The 19,802-nt window shown below is 43.6% G+C and overlaps 1 protein-coding gene across 13 annotated transcripts in view; it reads right to left on the reverse strand.

Moving 5' to 3' along the window:
• syne1a (spectrin repeat containing, nuclear envelope 1a) overlaps positions 1 to 19,802 on the reverse strand; it is a 225,183-nt gene that overhangs the window by 104,864 nt on the left and 100,517 nt on the right. For 8 of the 13 annotated variants that reach the window (XM_079571927.1, XM_079571932.1, XM_079571921.1 and 5 more), the window contains 36 exons: positions 19,525 to 19,721; positions 19,201 to 19,333; positions 18,954 to 19,136; positions 18,726 to 18,875; positions 18,480 to 18,656; positions 18,203 to 18,358; positions 17,959 to 18,114; positions 16,857 to 17,027; positions 16,609 to 16,742; positions 16,324 to 16,528; positions 15,326 to 15,508; positions 15,036 to 15,182; positions 14,809 to 14,963; positions 14,583 to 14,730; positions 12,703 to 12,797; positions 12,392 to 12,626; positions 11,759 to 12,004; positions 10,702 to 10,827; positions 9,448 to 9,603; positions 9,152 to 9,310; positions 8,898 to 9,064; positions 6,277 to 6,439; positions 5,658 to 5,845; positions 5,384 to 5,534; positions 4,146 to 4,328; positions 3,931 to 4,068; positions 3,618 to 3,809; positions 3,031 to 3,346; positions 2,805 to 2,873; positions 2,360 to 2,487; positions 2,138 to 2,264; positions 1,778 to 1,989; positions 1,208 to 1,414; positions 1,004 to 1,132; positions 510 to 773; positions 250 to 336 (listed from right to left, as the gene is read on the reverse strand). In XM_079571927.1, the coding sequence (XP_079428053.1) occupies positions 250 to 336; positions 510 to 773; positions 1,004 to 1,132; positions 1,208 to 1,414; positions 1,778 to 1,989; positions 2,138 to 2,264; positions 2,360 to 2,487; positions 2,805 to 2,873; positions 3,031 to 3,346; positions 3,618 to 3,809; positions 3,931 to 4,068; positions 4,146 to 4,328; positions 5,384 to 5,534; positions 5,658 to 5,845; positions 6,277 to 6,439; positions 8,898 to 9,064; positions 9,152 to 9,310; positions 9,448 to 9,603; positions 10,702 to 10,827; positions 11,759 to 12,004; positions 12,392 to 12,626; positions 12,703 to 12,797; positions 14,583 to 14,730; positions 14,809 to 14,963; positions 15,036 to 15,182; positions 15,326 to 15,508; positions 16,324 to 16,528; positions 16,609 to 16,742; positions 16,857 to 17,027; positions 17,959 to 18,114; positions 18,203 to 18,358; positions 18,480 to 18,656; positions 18,726 to 18,875; positions 18,954 to 19,136; positions 19,201 to 19,333; positions 19,525 to 19,721 (6,033 nt within the window). Of the gene's footprint in view, positions 1 to 249; positions 337 to 509; positions 774 to 1,003; positions 1,133 to 1,207; positions 1,415 to 1,777; positions 1,990 to 2,137; positions 2,265 to 2,359; positions 2,488 to 2,804; positions 2,874 to 3,030; positions 3,347 to 3,617; positions 3,810 to 3,930; positions 4,069 to 4,145; positions 4,329 to 5,383; positions 5,535 to 5,657; positions 5,846 to 6,276; positions 6,440 to 8,897; positions 9,065 to 9,151; positions 9,311 to 9,447; positions 9,604 to 10,701; positions 10,828 to 11,758; positions 12,005 to 12,391; positions 12,627 to 12,702; positions 12,798 to 14,582; positions 14,731 to 14,808; positions 14,964 to 15,035; positions 15,183 to 15,290; positions 15,509 to 16,323; positions 16,529 to 16,608; positions 16,743 to 16,856; positions 17,028 to 17,958; positions 18,115 to 18,202; positions 18,359 to 18,479; positions 18,657 to 18,725; positions 18,876 to 18,953; positions 19,137 to 19,200; positions 19,334 to 19,524; positions 19,722 to 19,802 lie in introns of all 13 variants that reach the window. The other 5 variants (XM_079571923.1, XM_079571924.1, XM_079571929.1 and 2 more) reach the window with 2 other exon arrangements.

Here is a 19,802-nt window from a genome sequence, read left to right on the forward strand (position 1 = left end):
CTAAAATGTAAAATGTAAAATGTATCAACTTAAATCATAGTATTTAACAGTGACCCTCAAACGAAAAGCCAGGTTTTCTTGTATAATTTCGTCAGATTGATATGATGTTTGCAGCAAAAAATTATCAAAAGGAGGCAGCAACCTTGGCATTAGCAGAAAAAAAAATTCTAAAGGGAAGAATCATTTAAAGGGATAAGCGATTGAGCAACCTGTTACATGAAATAAATCCTTTTGAATAAAAATCATTACCGTTAACGGTTTGTGATGAATCACTTCTGACACAGTTTCAGCTAATGTAATGGTCTCCACTTTTGCAACAGGTAACGGTATGGCATCCTGAAAAACAATTGTAAATAGTTGAATGTGACATGCAGATACAGATAGACTTACCCCCAAGCCAACACAAAAATAAGGGCAAAACAACTAATATTCTCTCGTGTAACATACTAACAATAGTACTTCTCAGTCATAACTATCCGGCCTCTTGTGTCTCCTGTCCCGTGCCTCACCTGTTGTGCGTGGTCCACTTCCAGTCTCCTCTCCAGCTCATCCAGGTCGGCGCTCACCTCCCGCAGCAGCAGCTTCAGCCTGTTCCAGATCACATGCACCTTCTCCTGGGCCTCCAGACACTCACTGCCCTGGGCCTTCTGCTGCTGCTGCTGCTCCAGGGCCTGGGACAGGGAGGTGGGTCTGGTGTGGACCAAGAGTTGAGTGGACAGCTCTTGGAGGGATGACACCTTCTGCTGCGAGTCCAACAGCTCGCGCTTAATTTGCTGCAAAACAAATGCAAGGAGTATGTTACGCGTGCACACAGACTGTTATCTGAGTCAGGAACATTCTACCAAGACTAGATAGTTGACTTAAAGGTTCATATTAGGCAGAAATAGATGTTTTTTGTTTTGTTTTCATTGCCGCACATATAATAGTGATGGAAAGTTTGAAATGATCATCAAAAAGCAGGAAAAAAAGCAACTTCCACTTCAATCAACATGACCTCACTCACTGTAAGCGTTTTGTGATGAGCACGTAGAGTTTCCCGGTCCACTCCTGGTGGGATGGGCACCACCTGGTTTCTCCTGCGGTCGATGTTCTCCAGCCAAAGCAGCAGACCGTGGCTAAGTTCATGAAACTCCTGAGACAATTTGATTTGAGTTAAAACCTGCACTTCAAAAATATGAGCGGTAAACTCTCCATTTCTCAGTCCCACCTGGCACTGCAACAGAGCCTGCTGCAGTTCATCCCTCCAGTCCTCCAGTGACGTCCCGAGGCGGTCCCAGCGAGAGTTCATCTCTTTGAGGCCGTCCCGCAGCTCCCAGGCCTCCTCTGAGTCGGGCTGGGACTGGAGGAAGTCTGCGCTGCTCAGGTTGATGGACAGGACCTCGGATTTGTGCACATCCATTCCCTTCTGCAGATCCTATTGTCAGAGAGGAAGTGGTCAGGTCAGGTAACAGTGACAACAACAACACAAGTGAAGGGGGCTATTAGACCCTGGTAACAGACGAGGAGGTTAGACACACTAAAGTGGTCCAAACATTTTAGATGTAGGTCAGTGGAGCCCTGAAGGCACGAGGCCAGCTATTTATAGAGTGCTTATCGTCTAATGCGCCACTCACTTGTTTGTGTTATTGCAGGGTGGTAAAGGACAAGTTTATAAGAAGGAAGTCAAGAAACAGTCCAAAACGCATTCACATTTAACATTCACATTTTGCACTAGATTGAATTCCAGTTTGAGACATGAGTAAGTCAACAAATCAACAAAAGTACATGAAGCACAAACCTTGAGCCTCTTGATCCTCTGCTGTATGGTGTGGATATCAGTACTTTGGCGCAGCCCGCGCAGTTGGCTGAGTTCGGCCTCGCACTGTCCCAGCCAGGCCCTCATGGTCTGCAGGTCTGAGATCAGCTGCTGCCACTGCTGCAGGTTCTGTTTGTACCTGTGCTTCTCGCTGAGAGACTGGGCCTGGTTCAGCTCCCAGCGCTCAATCACACCTGAAAGAAAAGCCCAAACAACAACATTTAAGTGTGAGATGGACCAAACAAAACCTCAGCCTTTTTTGTTTCTATTTGAATAGTCTTTCGGGTATTACCCAACGTCTTCATTTTGACAGCTACAAGGCAAATACTGTGTGGTACTTACCCGTGCTCTGTGGGTCAGTGCTGTTTGGGTTGTTAAGTCCTGGGACGTCATCTTCATCCTCCGTCAGTTCTCCTTCTGCTCGTTTTACTGCATCGATGCTGCCCCGGCACTCCCCCATCAGGCGCATCTACACACACGATGTCATTAAAAATACACTCTACACTTGACATAGAAAGTTATTATTGGGAGAACAATTGTGTGACTCATATCAATGTGGCGTACATAGCCCATGTAGGTGGAGTCAGGGCTGCTGCGGTTGGCGTTGGCCTCTCTTTGTTGAAGATGGTACCGTCCCGCGTCCAGAGCCTGGTCCAGCTGTCTCAGACTGGCCTCCAGCTGAGCCGCGTCGCCTGGAAAATATAACCCGGTGACTATTTGTGCACATGACAGGACTGGGAGAGATGTGGTGGATGGCACGAGTCCTGAAGTAACATGCATTGCTCGGTAAACTAGATGAAAATGGGGTTATTCAGTAAATGAAGAAATAAAATACAAAACTTTACAATGGGATGGTAATAATTAGTTGGCAGAATTCATGCAACTGTATCTTGCTGGTATTTTGAGAAGGTGAGACATGCAGCTTTATGGTAGCCCTGCTGGGTTAAGTTTTTATTGCATGCTTTGTTAATTCATGAGGTTCCTCTTTAGCCTGAGCGCTGCTTCGTACCAGAGGAGGATTTCAGTGTGTTCTCGGTCAGTTTAATATAGGCCTCGGGACTCTCTGGGATTACTACATCTGGGAAGAAATACATAAGAGGCAAACTCGTTACAATATTTTCATTAATAGTTGTTTAGGCATTGGATCTGTGATCCCTACACAAGGATTTGGTCCATATGTGATACATGTTTATATCAATAACTTAGTCCATTAAACAAACATGATGTGAACTAACCTGATAGCACAGCGGAGCCTGTCCTGAGGTACTCCTCCTCCTCGTCCTGGTCCTGGCTTTGCCTGTGCGCCCGCCCCCCTGGGCTCTCCAGACCTCTGCTCAGGTCGTAGTCATGGTCCCACTCCAGGGGGATAGAGTCCACACTGGCGGGTGTGTCCCGGCCTGATCGGTCCGCTCTGAGGAGAGGGGCGTTGCCTGAGGCGTGGCGGCTGGACGTCCGAGGAACAGGGGAGTCTGACCACTGCAGCTCATTCAGCTCAGGACCCTCCTCCATCTCCAGCTCTCTGTCTGAACCATCCAGGTCATCATCGACCAACTGAGAGAACAGGAAGAAGGTTTACTTATAGATAATTCTTAATCATTTTTCAACATTTACAAGCATCTTAGCAGTGCCTGATGAAAATCAATTTGGTAAATAGTTCAAACTATAAATATCATTGGGTCCCCTCGAAGGCACAACAAACTGTGTTTGAAGGCCATTTGTAAAATTCCAAAGCTCAAGGATTTCCTCAAATTTCAAGGATTGTAAAACTACTTTTTTTAATATCTACATTGTGTATGTATCTGTACAAAGTTGGTGAACTCACAGGTAGTCGTGTGAGCTTCTTGTAATACCGGTCCACTCGTCCAAACACCTCCTGGCAGTATCTCTGCAGCTCCTCCAGCTCCTCCTCGATCACCGCGGCGTCCAGCGGCTCACTCTTCTCAATCAGGGCCTCCCCGTGTCTGAACACCATCTCGATCTTCCCTGTGTTCAGGTAGATCTCCTGCTGGAATGCCTGAGGAAACAAAGTGCAAAAGTATTTCAAACCAAATAAAAACTATACAATTATTATACATTACTCTAAGTTTCTGGAAATGTATGACAGCACGCCCCACAATGTAAAATAAAAATCTTACCCTGAGTTGTTTAATCTTTGCTTGAACATCACATTCAGAAAAGTGCTCTATGTTTGTCAGTTGGAGGTCCATCTCTGTCAGCCACACCAGGATGCTGTCTCTCGCCGTCTCAAACTCCTCTCTTTGACCAATGAAGTGCTGAAAAAGGACACAGATAGTGTAAGGGATTTCTTAGTGACATTAGACTCCATAAAACATATTTTCCTGCATATTACCTTAAGTCTGCGTAGAATAGCGGTCACCCTCTTCTGCAGGTTGTCCCAGCGCCTGTTCCCATCATGCACCATTTCTCGGAGACGACAGGAGGAGTCGGTGCGGTTTTCCCGGGCCAGACGCCGGTACTGTTTATTAATGAGCTCCAGCTGTGTGAGACACTCCTGCACCTGCCGCTGGAAGGCCTAACACACACAGAGACTGCCATTTATATGTTGTAGTCATAACAAACTGTGGTAACACTAGATTACAACCCATGAGTTCCATGTGTAGGTACAGGGAACAAGAATGAGTAATTACACATGTAAGTACAGGTAATAACACATGCAAGTTTTAATAAAGTGTAACAAAGATGTACAGTTGCAGGTGCTTTGGCTCCCGTTTCAAAGCATGGGGTCACTCAGGCCAGTTCTATAGCTTCTCTAATTCGAACAGTTTTCAGCAGTGCTAGCATAATTGCACAAGGGTTTTTCTAATCATCAATTACCCTTTGACATGATTAGCTAACACAATGTACAATTAGAACACTGCGCCTCTACACACTTATTAAAAATCACCCGTTTCCAGCTAGAATAGGCATTCACAACATTAACAATGTCTAGACTGTATTTCTGATTAATTCAATGTTATCCTCATTGATAAAAGCAGGACATTTTAAGTGACCCAAAACTTTTGAGCGGCAGTATAGATGTACCAGCCTTATAACGTTTCATAAATTGAGGAAATTATCTGCATAACTAATGTGCAAGTACACCGTATCTAATGTGTGACTACTAATTTAAAGTGAGATGCATGCCTTTGTTATACTTTGTAGGCTAGACTTAGTGAATTAAAGGTCAATATTTGTGGTTTTGTTAGTGTACCCACAAATACCAAGTTTGTTTTAAAACCTTTTCATTTGTTGGTGGTACCATCAACAAATCCCTTTAATTATTTATCCATTATTTTAATTTTATTTGTATACTAAATCAAATTCAGATTACATACAAGGACCCTGATCAAGTGCTTGAGAATCACGGCAGAGAACAAAGAGGCCAGTGGGTTCACAGAGATCTGGTGGGATCAGGAATAACACGTGCCTGTGATGGACCGCAGCAGCTGGACAGACCACTGCAACACGACACTCACGTTTCTACTCTGCTTTTACGCCGCTGCCATAACAGATTCACACCCGTTTATTTTTAGCCTTGAGTGGAGATATACTGTCTAATGAAACCACTATACAAGAGCATTTACACACCTCAAACTTCTTCAGCTCCTCTTTAGCTACAGTATACAGCACTCCTGATGAGTTTGGCAGAGCTGCTGTTCTTTCTGATGACTTGAGCCATTCCTCGAACCGGGAGTAATCGTCCAGAAACTTCTGCCACAATCTCCAAGTCTCCTCGATCCTAAGCAAACAATGAGCGACATTATGCCTTGACAATTTCAACCAGGTCTACACAATTTGGTGGTGATGCTAAACGTTGACATTAGTTTTGCAGCTACTTGATGAATTTGAATATAAATCCTACTTGAGCCTCCTCTCCATGGACATAGCGCAGATGTTCCTCCAGCGTCGGTCCAGGCCTCTCGTGGCCTGTTGGATGGAGTCGCACTCGGACTCAGTGGAGCAGGCGTCGCAGTCGTGCAGCAGGACTTCACACAGGTTTAGGACGGAGGCCACACCGGTGCTGTGCTTCTCTATGTCCCTTTGCAGCTCCTGTAACATCAAAGTAAGCAATGGTGACAAAAAACATAATTTGTAGTCAATAGGTTTTGTCAGTGGTATGTGTATGTAGAAATAAAAATATGTTCAGTCAGTGTTTGTTTCTCTTTTAACAATGACAATATGAGAGCGAGGGAATGGCCAGACACGCCCCCAAAATGCAAATTTTTAAACACAACCACGTTTGAATGTGATCTAAAAGCTCACATGTAATTTCTTGCATGCTTTGCGCAGTCTCTGAGTCTTGGCTGATTTACTGCAGGCATATCTTGGCAGCAGAGAGACATTAATACTGTGCCAACAGTAGCGCGGCCACACCAGACACACTGTATGAGTCACAATGTTCCCCATGAGTTATTCAACTCTCTACAGTAAATTAGGAAGTTGGACTCTTCTATAGCTGGATTAAGTTTGTCTGCTCTTGCCTGTTGCTGATTGAGTTTTCTCTGGATCTCTTGGTCGTCACAGGTGTCATAGACAATGGGCCTGGACAGTTCGGCCTCGATGTGGGAGAGCCAGGAGCGCAGACTGCTCATGTTTTTATCCAACTGCTGCACGGCCACAAGCGTCTCCCTCAGCTTCTTCACCCTGTGCACCATAACGGGAAACAAAAGAGGGCAGGGAACATCAGTATTAACAACTTAAAACCATAATCAAGCAATTTTGACCAACAAAAACATTACACATTTTTAATGAGCTTGAGGAACATACAGTTCAAGGTTACAGATATTAAATCAATGATATAATCTTGTTAATGTGAGTTGTTGTCATTCTGCACATGTCATACAACTGTTATACAGGCACACTTTTCTATTCCAACTAGTCAGTCACAAAACCTGTATACATTTGAAGTATTTGAAGTATTTCAAATGTATGTCAAAACTCCACACAGGCCTTTCTGTGTGGAGTTTGCATGCTCTGCCGTGTCTGCGTAGGTTTCCTCCGGATACTCCGGTTTCCCCTACCACTAAAAGCATGTACAATAGACGTACATGTATGACTCATGCGTGTTTACATGCATGAGTCCAATGTTCATTGACTTCCCGACCAAATAAATAAACAAACAAACAAACAAATAAAAACATATTTGTTTCACCAAGGTAAACAATGTAACATAATGGGAACTGAAGACTAGCATATGTTCATATACTCATAAGTATAAACCTCAGCTTAAGAACCCAACATGAACCCTGACTCTTGCATTCACTGCACCATCTACAAGTTCACATTCCTAGAGCTACAGTAAACACTGTAATATATTCATACTGAATGTAAACACTGTAACATATTCATACTGAATGTAAACACTGTAACATATTCATACTGAATGTAAACACTGTAACATATTCATACTGAATGTAAACACTGTGACATATTCATACACTACAACATGTTCATAGTATGAATATGTTGTAGTGTATACTGTATGTCAGAATACCCTGCAAGAGTTAAAGATATGAGAGATGGGAGAACATATAATTTGCTATTAAAATGCTATGCTTTTATCCATCTAGCTAGACCACTTAAATGGGCAGCAGCGCCTTGACTCGCTTAGCGTAGTTCAATCAACAAAGTCTGAACAAGGGAAGAGCCCATGACAATTTAGCAGTTTCAAAGTTTGACCGTATATTTCACTTCGTGCATTCTTTAAATCAAAAACTCGATCCTGCCTGTTGATATCGCAGTCACATTCTGGCAGATCCTCACTCGGGCATCCTGCCATGTCATCCAACCCTAAATCCAAAACCATGGGGGTTCTGAAATTCCCAAAGACAACGGAAGCGTCGGGAAGTGTAAAGATCCAAACGCTTGTCTTGTTTGTCTGGGAGCTCCACATGGGACTTTCTCTAAACTTTGGTTGAGCACAAGGGGGTGGGGCAGCAGTAGGTACTGGCTGCAGTGGCACAGCTGTGATCAACTGTTGCCGTCCAAGGTTAAAAAAAGAGGGAAGCTCAAACAAGTGGGTGCGTGAGGGGGGAGCGGCTGGGAGAGGACGGGCAGGAGTGACAAGTACTGCTGCTGCTAAAACAGGAGTACAGTCAGAGGCATGTGCCTTAGAGCTGCCTTTATCTCAGCACACAAACACACAATGGAAAAAAATAACATATGCTTTAAATGTGTTTAAATTCAGGTTTTATCCATGCACTTTTTCAGTTTTCAACTTAATTAATTCACGTTTGCAAGTATTTTCCCACAGGGGCCGTAATGTTGTTTATGAGGCAAATCGAGTGCAGCTGTCCCTGTGGGGTCACTGTCCCCGTCCTGAAAGCACAAAAAGCAACTGTCGGAGGGACACAGTGCGAGATCATTCAAAGTTTGAGTAAGGTCCAGAATATGAAAATTGCATTGTGGGAAAATTAAATATTCAACTTGCTGTGTTTATCTAGCCTGGTACATACCATACCCTTGTACCAATTTCGTACAAGGAGCTGGAACTTCACAATTGAACTCCATTATCAGGTGGGAGGGGTGAACTCCTTTGAAACTATTGGATCTGATTTTCGCTATCGTTTGGTCGTGACGTATGTAATGCGCCCAAGTGAGTGAAGTAGCTATCATAACTCTTGGGAGCATTCCTTGCACATTCCAAGGCTTCGATTTTAATTTCTGCCAAACTACAACCCGCAAATTGGTTCAAATGCTTGACGTCACCTACAACACCTGCCTCCCCCGCTCGCTGAATGGCAGGTTGAAATTCAACCGATGTAACGCAGCCACTGAGATCAGACCCAGACGTACATGTAGGAAATTATAAATGACTGGAGTTTACGGATGTTTAAGGCCAGGCTCCTGTTTATCCAATGTGTTGTGATAAATTGAAACAGTGACATCTAGTGTTGGTAAGAGTAACTGCATACTATCAGAGCTGGCTCTCGAACAGCCTGACAGAGGGTTTGGTTTTAGTTTCAAAGGGGTGCAAAAATTTCAATACGAGGCTGCATTGCCTCAGTTTACACCCCAGTACAACCGGGCCTGCATACTACTCACCAAAGCCTCTGGCAAACCTTTGTGAAACTAACTTTGTTTCTCTGAGGCGTGCACTCACCGGGCAGCGATGAGGTCCAGCAGATGTTGCCAGCGCTCGCTGACTTTGCTGAGTTTGTGCTGGATATCTGAGGCCTTGCTGTCCTGACTGGCCCGGGCCAGACGCTCCCCCATCACCTGCAGCTGCTGCTTGTTTTCCTGAGCCACACTGATCTCCTCCTGATAGTCCTGAGGGGTCAAACCACAGAGATTAGGATGGGCACGTTGGTTTAAACTGCATTAAAGAAATACACAAGATTATAACAAAACAAATACCTTGCGCAGCTTCTCGATCATCTCCTCGATGCTGATGTCTCCGTTCTGAGATACCTTGCTCTCCATCTGTGTGAGCCACTCACACAGCTCCTTGTTCTTCTCATTGAACACGGCCCACTCATTTAACTTCTCACTCACCTGCTGCCGTCGCAGGGAAAGCTGCAGAGATACAAGAGAATGATTAGATGGGGATAAATTCAACTAAGGAACCTTGTTTTGAATGAAAGTTACTGTTAGACAAAACAAATAATTGCATAGTAGTAAAAACATCTCTCCACATGCTATATAAAACATACCTGGTGGCAGACCTCCTCCCACTGACGCTGAAGGAGCTGGAGGCGTTGCTGAAGGACAGTGATGTCATCAGCACTGACCACGCCCTCCAAGGAGTCCCTCAACATGAACAGGGAAGTGAGGTCGTCCGTCCAGCCCTCCACGGTGTTCTCCAACTCCTAAAACACACGTACACACAAACCATAAATAAAAACAATATTGTCTACAATATAAAGGAGACCACTTTTACTGTCAACTATGTTACCTGACTGAATCCTCTCTAAAACAGGACAAGTCAGAGTCAAATACTGCTGTGTGCAAAACTAAGTAAAGGTTACTAAATCAAATTAGGTTAATACATTTAAAAGGAATGAAGGTGCCACTTAATAAAGCTAGCATGAAGACAAATGCCAGTGTTGTTATGAATAAACTAGCATCTTTCAAGGTGACAGATAGAACAAGCTAACTGCACGAGGCGTCTAACCTTGTCTCTCCTTGTTCGTCACTAGGTTGCTTTAGCTGTGTTGCAAACATTTGTAGCCTCAGTGAATTTCTCCATCACGTACCGCACGGCTAGCACACGCATGCCTCCACCCCCACAGCTAAAAGCGATGCTCTCAGTGTGACTCGGCGCATGCACCCTCTCGCCTCTCCTTACCTCCCTTCCTCCCTCTCTCCTCCTCTCACCCCACCCCCCTCTCTGTCCTCAGCTGATTCTAACATCCACGCTCACTGCCCCCTCCTCCCCAAGGACCCAGCTACGTGTCATGAATGAAACATGAACCCACCTACTGGCAAGGGATGTTTCATAGGAAAAAAGAAGAAATGGTTTTGGAGCTGACAAGAGTCATGTTTTTGAATAACTAGTTTTGATGTTATTGATGCTATTATGTACTCTTCAGGGGATTCTAAATTATCTACATAATAGCTGGCAGTGATTTGCATAATGATGACATTTGCATCCTCTACATAAATATGAATACACTTGCTTTTCAGTATGTGTGACAAGAAAGATAATTTACATAAAAGGCCCAAACAGCAGACAGACAGACAATCCAAATCTAGCAAGGTCACACAAAGAGACAGAAGCTTATTTTTCAGCTGTGTCTGTTTATCCTGGTAGATAGATTAGCAAGTTCACGGGAGCACAGTGCTGGGTGTGCATGCTTGAATACATACCCCTGTTAGAAGCAAAGTTTGTATAGTACTACATAGGCAGGTCACTACACCAGTCTCAGCAGTGCCCTTAGAAAGCTTCTGCAAGGAGCAGTATTTACCTTGCAGCGGATCTGCTCGGCGTGCAGTTCCTCGTGATGCTCCGGCAGCGGCAAAGACAGCTTTTTCTTAAAGACCCTCAACTTCTCAAGAGAAGCATCGATGCCCTTTTCACAGCGCTCCCAATTCTACACAAAAGACATCAACATTTACCGTAAATGTAAACATGAGCAGGCGCACAATGACTGCAACAATTTAAAAATTAAATGAATACAAAGTGTAAATGGTTCCCGACAATTTAATTAAATATTTGATTTATGAATGTTTTCAATTATCAAATTGACCCTGAGCGCACCAAAGCAGCACCGCACAGTGACTAAGCAGAAATAGATCTGTATTCTGTGACATGGATTAAGCTCCAAAGATTTAAGAGCTCAGAAAACAAAATCATTTCTAAGAAATGGTGCTGCAGGGGAGCTATAGTTAGACTGAAAGGTTTGGGGAAAAAGGTCAGGCTGCACCATTTTTGTAAAAATGAGAGAGGCTGAAAAGCCCCTTTTAGATGTATCTTTTCAAAGTGCTGTCATTACTTAGTGAAAAAGAAAGCCTTTTGACATCTTGAACACTTTTACTTCTCTTTTAATTTGCTGCAAGTCACCTTCCTGACAGTAATTTGCATATTTCTTTGACAACATATTCATCCTTTTTCTGTGTGTTTGGGATCGTGCTTCATAAAATATTCTCTATTCTGTTTCCACACAATTCTGGACAAACTTAAGACAGATAGATCAATTACATGATTAAAAATAAGCTTCACCTCCAGATGGCCAAAGCTTATAAAATAACATCCAACTTCCAACCCAAATGAATTAAAGCTTTAACCTGAACTGCAGCAATAAACCTTATATAATGAAAGAAGTTCTATTTATTTAGATAATGCCCTTTAACCCACCAGGCAAAGACAAGGCTGCATGCTTCACTTAACTACACAAACTTTGAACTGAATTTGTGTAGCTACACATGGAGAAAAACTTTTAAGAATGACCTTTTTATTTTTTAATATGCTGATTTAGTGATGTTTGGAGATGAACCAGTGAGTATTTGTGGTGTTTCTCTGACCTTGAGCAGCCCGTGCAGCTCCCTTCTCTGCTGGTCCAGCCGGTGGTGGGCGTGTCTCCACTTGTCCTGGATCTCCATGAGTTCAGTCTGGAGTCTGGACTCGACCTGAGCGTCGGCCGACATGAGCAGACTCCGCCCAGCCTCCACAGTCAGGACATAGACCCCCTGCTGTCTCTGGAGCACCCTCTCTCTGAGCTGCAAGAGCCACGACATACACAGACGGGACAGTGGGTTTACTAAGGGATTCTAAAGTGGGACAAGGACAAGATTGTTTGGGAGTTAATTAAGAGTGTTCGGTTAAAGTCTAGAGACGTGGATGGATTAGATGTACATATTAGACGATAATGAGGTTTTACAGAGAATAAATTAGCTGGTAATGCTCTTGTAGCGACCTCATAAAAAATACATACACTTGTCTGACAGGCTTTGAAGTACAGATTAAGGGTCTCAGTTTGATCCAAGGAAAACACCAGGGTTTTTCCAAAAAGACCTTTCTTATTCCAACAATTAGATCATTTGAAATACATGTTAAAATGATAAAATAATTTACATTTACATTTTAAATTACTCTTTCTTTGACTTGAAAAACTACATAGAAATTGTATGAATTATTGACAATGATCTCCAACTCACCTGTATCTGGTCTAGGAGGTTCCTGGCCTGCTGTAAAGCCACACACTCTCCGGACTGATGCAGGTCTGGTTCATGAGACACTTCCTGGAGCCATCGCTGCAGTTTGTCAGATGTCTCTCTGTAATTCTGCCACTGTCGCACCAAACTGTCGATAATGCCCCTCCTCTGCTGCGACCGCCGCACCACACACTGCCACTGGTTACCAAGCAGAGCCAGCTTCACACTGAAGTCATCCCTATAGACAGGAACATTATGTAAATAAGAAGGCAAAGTAGTAATGTACTGTAATGTAAAATGGACATAGTGCTCACCTGTCATCCACTTGTCCCTGGTCCAACATCCGGTGGCCGTCACTGATGATCGAATATAGGATTTGCTGTCGACTGAACATTTCTGCCTGGAACAGCTGTAACGGTACGAATAGAATCAGTAAAATCACATTCACCCGCAAAACCCACTTTCAGATGTTGAGGTCAAATGCCAAATTCTTAAAGAGGGGGTATTATGCTTTTTTCAGCCACATAGCACCAGTCTATAGCACACTACAATGATGACGAAACCTTCTGTTGGTCTGTCAATGCAGTAAATTAGAATAACTGCCTTATATAAAATTGCTCTTTCAAAATGGCGTTAGCAAATGACTTGAAATAGGCTTCTGTCTCTTTAAGAACCTCTGACCCTTTCCGACACGCCCCCTCCACACGCTGTCTGTGGCATCACAACAACACTGCGCTCGTCGTCTCAACTGTATTGAAACTACGATCGGTGCATTTTAATTTTTATTGTTGGAAAGGACCTACTGTTTATCACTTTGTGAACAATGGCCACACAGGATATTATTTGGAAACGAACCTTCCACACCGGACGCTTGGAAGGGGCTCTTGCCTGAAAAATAACTGCTGTTTGGAGGCTATCTCTTTGCATCTGCCATGCCCTATGGATTTCTAACTATACCCCCATGGACGACACCCGGATCTGCAGGTGCCCATACGATTCAAAGACGGACATTATCTGTGCAGGTGGACAATGGTTTTCCGAGGTTACCCGTTAGCTTGTTATAATCGACTACAGCTCATTGTTGATGAAAAGTCTGTAATAAACCACAAATGTGTAAAGCCAGGCTCATTGTGTGATCATCGTAAAGGCTGCTTCGAGTAGTTGCCGGCTTTATTGACGTTATTTGTGCATAATATGCTGCCTGTTTTCAATGAATGTTGTGAAGGTGAAGGTTGTTAGCTTGTCGCGGCTAATAGTGCCTTAGCTCCGGGAGAAAACCACTCGGCTACGACTCACTGTAGATGAAATGTGAGCAATAAACTGCACAATCAACAAGCCAGGCTCCGTGTGTGATCATCATAAAGGCTGCTTCAAGCAGTTGCCTGTTTTAGTGACGTTTTCAATGCATAATATGCTGCTTGTATTCAGTGAATTTTCCCGTTAGCTCATCGCGGCTAGCTTGTTAGCTCCGGGAGAAAACCACTCGGCTATGACCCATTGTAGATGAAATGTGAGCAATAAACTTCCAAATCAACAAGCCTGGCTCCGTGTGTGATCATTGTTAAACGGTTCTTGATGTGTGTGGTGGTTTTATTGACTTTATTTGTGCATATTTCTCGTTTCCACGTGATGACTCGAGGTTTAGCTTAGCATTAGCTTTCTCCGGAGGCTCTGTGCATCATCAAGGCCCAGCGCAGAACCAGACACTGAAATAAGTGTTCTTGTCACCGGTTTTAATCCTGGGTGTTTCGGTAACAGAAACACTGATGTGTGTCTTTGTAAAAGTCTGCTGTGGCTCCGGTTCACAACACATGAAGCTAATCCTCCATGATGGCTCTGTTTACATCTTAGGGCTAGACACTGCGGGGAGGGGGTTCTGCTGAGGAGCAGTGGTTGGTTACTCGGCTGGTGACGAAAGGTCAGAGGCGTATCCTGGGGGTCGAGGGCGTTTCCTGAAGGAATCAGGCGTTTTATCCCTAAAATGGCCGCCATCAGAGTTTCTACAGATTACTCGAAAATACGTGAATGTGCCAAGGCAACACTTCAGGCATGGTTTTAATGAGGGAATGACTTAATAACATGATGTAAAGCTTGAAAAAGTCGATTTTGCATAATAGGCCCCCTTTAAACAATAATATATTTTCATACAGGAAAAATCAAAAGGAAATTTGAAGAAAATGCTTTTGTGGCCAACCTCATGGTCTCTCTGTTGTTCCAGCAGACTCTGGTAGTTGCCTGAAATCTCAGTCGCGAGTTTCTGTTCAGTCTGTGACAGGAAGTCCATCCAGGCCTCACACTTTTGAAGAAAGCTTTGACGCTGGAGCATCATGGCCTGCAGTTTACTGAAAGAACAACAAATAAACAAGTGATTTACACACCTACGTACATTTATTCCATTCGATATTTTCAGGACATTGTACCTAAACCTCTCAGCGAGATGAGCGGAGTGAGCGGCCCAGGATCTGTTAAGACTCTGCAATTGTTTGACATCAGAATCACTGACGGGCAGTCGGTAAACCAGATCATTCACACGCTCCAAGTCTGCGGCGAGGCTGCTCAACTTCAGCAGCTGAACCTGCAGAAACAGCACCAAGTTCAGGCACAGCTAAGTGACACTAATGCTCATACTCATAAAGCTCGGATTTACCTTAAGTTTGTCCATCCGTGTCTGTATAGCAGTCAAGTCTGAGAGGCCTGTGGGGTCTGGATCCTTCAGCACCTCCTCAGCTTCCTCGGCTTTTCTGACAAGTATCTTCAACTGTTCTCTGAAGCCTTCACAGGACTGAGAGCCACACTGTAAACAAACACAGGCAATATGTACTTGACACACACATGAAGGCTCCTCGTGTAATTTTATTATCAGTGATCTGTCATCAACACAGAGCATATTATCCACTATCACACTGTGGATTCTGGAGGTGCGAGTGTATCCCATACCTGCAGTACTTCTTGTTGCCTGTGGAGGGAGTGCTCCAGCATTGCTAAGCGGTGTGTGAGAGACAGGTGGTCCGTTTGGAGGGCGGCCGAGAACGAGGCGTCCACTTGGCTCTTCAGTTGTTGCCCTAAAGTCTGCAGCTGCTGGAGGGAGTGTTGCACTGAGGCTTGGTCACTCAAACAGTCCTGCGCCACACGAAAGAGCATTTCATAAATATTACAGTTGGATTTCTCCCATTAATAGTAAAGTTATATGGACTCCTTGCTGTGTTAAGAGGCCTTTTGTAGTTTAGGACTTGATTTGACAAACTCCTCCTGATTGAGAATGATCAAGTCCTAGTCTGTACATTTTTGTTCTTTTATTAATCCTGCTCTTACTCCTGCTTTAACCTTTGCCAGTCAAGTCAAAGTTAAAACCACGATTACTGCTGGATATGTCCTGGTTCGCCTTCATTAGTTGAGTTTATTAATCGCAAAATCTATTTATTTATTTTTTTACAGACTTGAATTGATTGAATATTTGACTTGCTTTGAAAACTGTAATAAACACTTCCTACAGCCAAAATAGTTTAAAATTCCTACAAAAATCACTACTGAGACTTTGTTTCCACGACTGCACCGTGACACTGAGGGAGGCGCCCCTGAAGTGTAAATCAGGCGCCTGTCATTCCTCTCTGCCTCTCGTTTGAAAAGGCTTTTGTTCGTTTGTGCTGTGAATCTACATTTAAGCAGACAAAGAGACAGGCTGTGATTTGGTATGCTGGACTCGGAATAGACGCTTTGTAAAAAATGGTGGATTTGAGCCTGTACTTCAGAGCCTGTCCACCAGCTCTGAGTAATCTGAAGAGACAGGGCTCTGATTTAAAATTCAAGCTGCCTGCTCAATGCGGCTTTGCAAATATGTGGAATAAGTGTGTGTTAGAAATTTCCAAACAATAGCTGATCAGAACTGAAAGTCAAATCAATGAGAAAAAATATACTGTATAAATTAAAGCACATACATCACAATCCTTCATCCATGCTCGACTCTCTTCCTCTGATATCTCCCTGTCGGTGGCGCTCTTGAGCAGACGATCCGCCCGGTCTTCCTGTTTCTGAACCGTGATCACGCACTGGCCGTACAGCGTCTTATAATGTTGCCACAAACTTAGCAGTGCTTTACTGCTCCTTAGCTGCTCCGAGATCTGCTCAAGGAGGCCGTTCCACCTGAAAAGTGCAGAATAAAATCACAATATTTTATATAGGAAGGACAAACTTTACTTTAAGTATATTTACGTTTACTCTACCTAATATTGACATCTTGTAGCGCCCGGTTTAACGTTTCGGCCACAGACGGATGACACTCCGTTAAAAGCTGCTGCGTTACCGTCCCAAACTTTCTCAAACTGCTCTCCTGCTTATCCATCTCCTCCTGCAAGTTCTTCACAAACACACCAGAAAATAACACCATTTAAATCACACACACACACACACACACACACACACACACACACACAAAAATCCATCAGTGTTTTGGGTGAGGCTGCCCTCTCACCTCCAGACTCTCGACTTGCTGCTGAACCGCCTCCAGGGACCCGGTGAGGAGGTGCAGCCTGGACACCGAGTACCTGCCCTCCATCAGGTGTCCGTTAATCTCCTCAGCCGCACGTCGGTACAGGGTCCACTGCTCCAGCACCGACTTCAAACTCACTTTCATCTGACTTATCTGCAGGAGAGGAAGAGACAAATTACAAACTTAGTACAGGCCTGTGTTTCAATTAACAGTTTGAAAAAGTGCCAAGAGGATTTTGTATGTGGAGATAACTGTTGCATGTTACATTTCCAGTCAATGGCAAAGAATAAATTGTCACAGCAACTACACTGCTGTAAAACTGTAATACATTAACAACATGCAAAGTGACCAAACATGCTCTTAGTGCTCAGCTAGACACTGACATTTTTTTTTTTTTGCAGTGGGGTAAAAACAATAGAGCATTTGGACTTTATGTATTTAACTTCGTAAACCCCCCCACTGAACCGAGCACATTTTCTCCAGTTCGACTTCACTTAAAAAAAGAAAGTCAAAACAGCAACAAAAATGAGACGAAAACGAGGATGACGAGGTCACAAAAAACAACAAGAAAGTGACAAAATAGCATTAAGAAAGAGACAAAAATGTGACAAAATGCAACAAAAAAATGGTGAGAAAGTGACAAAAACACAACAAAAATGTGTCAAAAGACTAAAAAAAAAGCAATGAAATAAAATCTCAAAAAAGTGACAACAACGCGGCAACAATGCGTGGGAAAAACATCAGATCAGTCTAGGTCTTAGCTTTCACATTAGGCACATCTGGCCTATAGACTGTAAGCTTTTAGATTTGGGTAATGCTGAACTGGAGAAAATGCACTTGGTTAAGGTGGGCGGTAATAGGTTAAAATCACATGTTTGGCTACATGTATTCAAAGCAAAGCATCTCAATGGTGGCGTCCCGCTCTAATCAGAGTTAGGAGTCAGGTTTGAGGTGAGGCAAACCCACACGCTACAGACATATAGTTTGTGGTTTATTATGTTTATTGTTGAGCCTTTGTTGTATATTTTTGCATACTATGATTGATTGAGTAACCACAAGAAGAAGAAAGCATTCAGAGGCTAACCATGTGATCCAGATGAGTCCAGGAATGGTTTAGTTTCTTTAAGGTCTCTCTAACTGCTGCACAAGCCTCTCCTCTCTTGCTCTGAATAAGTGCATTTCCACGTTCCACTGCTTTCTCAAGATCCTTCTCTTTGTCCTTCACTAATTCTTCCAACTCCTGTAAAACAAAATAATCCCATCATTAACATCTCGTAGAAACTTTACCATCTCAACATACTGTCGGTATTATTATATTGTACGAATACCTGACAATCTTTCAGCGCATTCTGAACAGACGCCACATCCTCAATCCTGTGCTTCTTCTTCAGTTTCTCCTCCTGTAGAGTGAGCCAGGTTTTCAAGGCCTGGACTCCGTTCTCGTGCTCAAACCAACTTTCCAAAAGTCCTTCCAAAAGCTGAATCTATAAGAGGAAAACATGCACAAGTAAATAATAATTCCCATAGATCAATACTAATAATACAGTTTATATATTTTAAAGATACTGGGCATTCATAATCTGTAAAAAAAAAAAAAAATTATACCTTTTCTGTAATCAATCCCTGCAGTATCTGCCATCGTCTGTTCATAGCTCCCAACCTCTCTGCAAAATCGGTCTTGTCACTGCGCTTTCCCTCCACATCCTGACTGCTGATCTGCAGCACCGACTGGTTCACAAAGTCCACAGTGAGCTGCTTACAAGTCAGATCTATACGGAAACCCTGTAACGCACACAACAGCATGAGTCTAAGCCGAGACAGAATTACCATTTGAAGTTTTGAGTTGTGTACCTTGTATTTTTGTAAAAAGCCCTGCACTCTCTCTGAGCCCACAGCGTCAGAAATCTTGCTTTTATCCTCCTCGATTATGTTTTCCATGAGAGTGATCCAGCTCATAAGCTCTGCGATGGCGTGACGTGAGGCCAGCTTCTCCATTTGCAACTGAAGACAAAAAGTGAATAAATATGAATGCCACAAAGAAAAATGTTTTTTTCCATACAATTGTAAGATTCTCCAGACCTGATGGAGTTTTTCCTGCACCACTGGGATTCGGGTCAACAGCTCTGCCCAGTGAGTGTCAATCTGGCCCAGGGCTGTCCTCAAACCCGCCGTGTCCACTCTTTTCAACCTGAGGAGCTGGTTGCCTGTGCTCAGTACTGAAGACCGCAGCGATGACTTGGCGTCCACCTCCTTGGAAAACTCCTAAACGGAAAAGCAGAATTAGTTACAAAGATTTTCACATATCTTTAAATATTGATAGACTCACAAGGAAAGCATAAAGGTGGTCTCTGACGTTCTCCAGTTCTTGTGGAACAGTCACCGATTGTGTCGTCCAGAACTCAAGTCGACCCAGAGCCGACTGTAACCACTGGCTTAATTCTGCTGATTCACGCTGATACCTGAAATTTCAACACAAAAAGAGAAAAAACAGCTTTTATTTATACGGCCATGTGCAACTCTTCACCTTACATGGGAACTCGTAGAAGCCCTCACGACAGTATGATGCCCTAACATGGAAAACTAACAATAACTAATACTTCAACTCTATATTATTTACCATAATTCATCAACTAATTGCAGCCACACTGACCTGCTCCAGTGTTTGAGGGTGGAGTCCAGCCGGTGCAGCTCTTTGTTGACTTTGGTGGTGGATGAGAGCCAGTGCTCCCCGAGCTGCGTGAGCTGGTTCTCCAGGTCTGAACAGCCCACGGACAGAAGCAGCCGTTTGCCTTCCTCCAGCACCTGGTACAGCTGCGGCTGGTGCTCGGTCAGACTGGCCTTCAGACGCTTACGAGACAAATACAAGACGCAATCTCAGTTTTTAATCATATTTATCTTTTAGTCTTGCCCAACACACTATTCGTTTGT

The sequence above is a fragment of the Gobius niger genome (assembly GCF_951799975.1).
Source record: "Gobius niger genome assembly, chromosome: 15".
In the NCBI taxonomy this organism is placed as follows: Eukaryota; Metazoa; Chordata; class Actinopteri; order Gobiiformes; family Gobiidae; genus Gobius; species Gobius niger.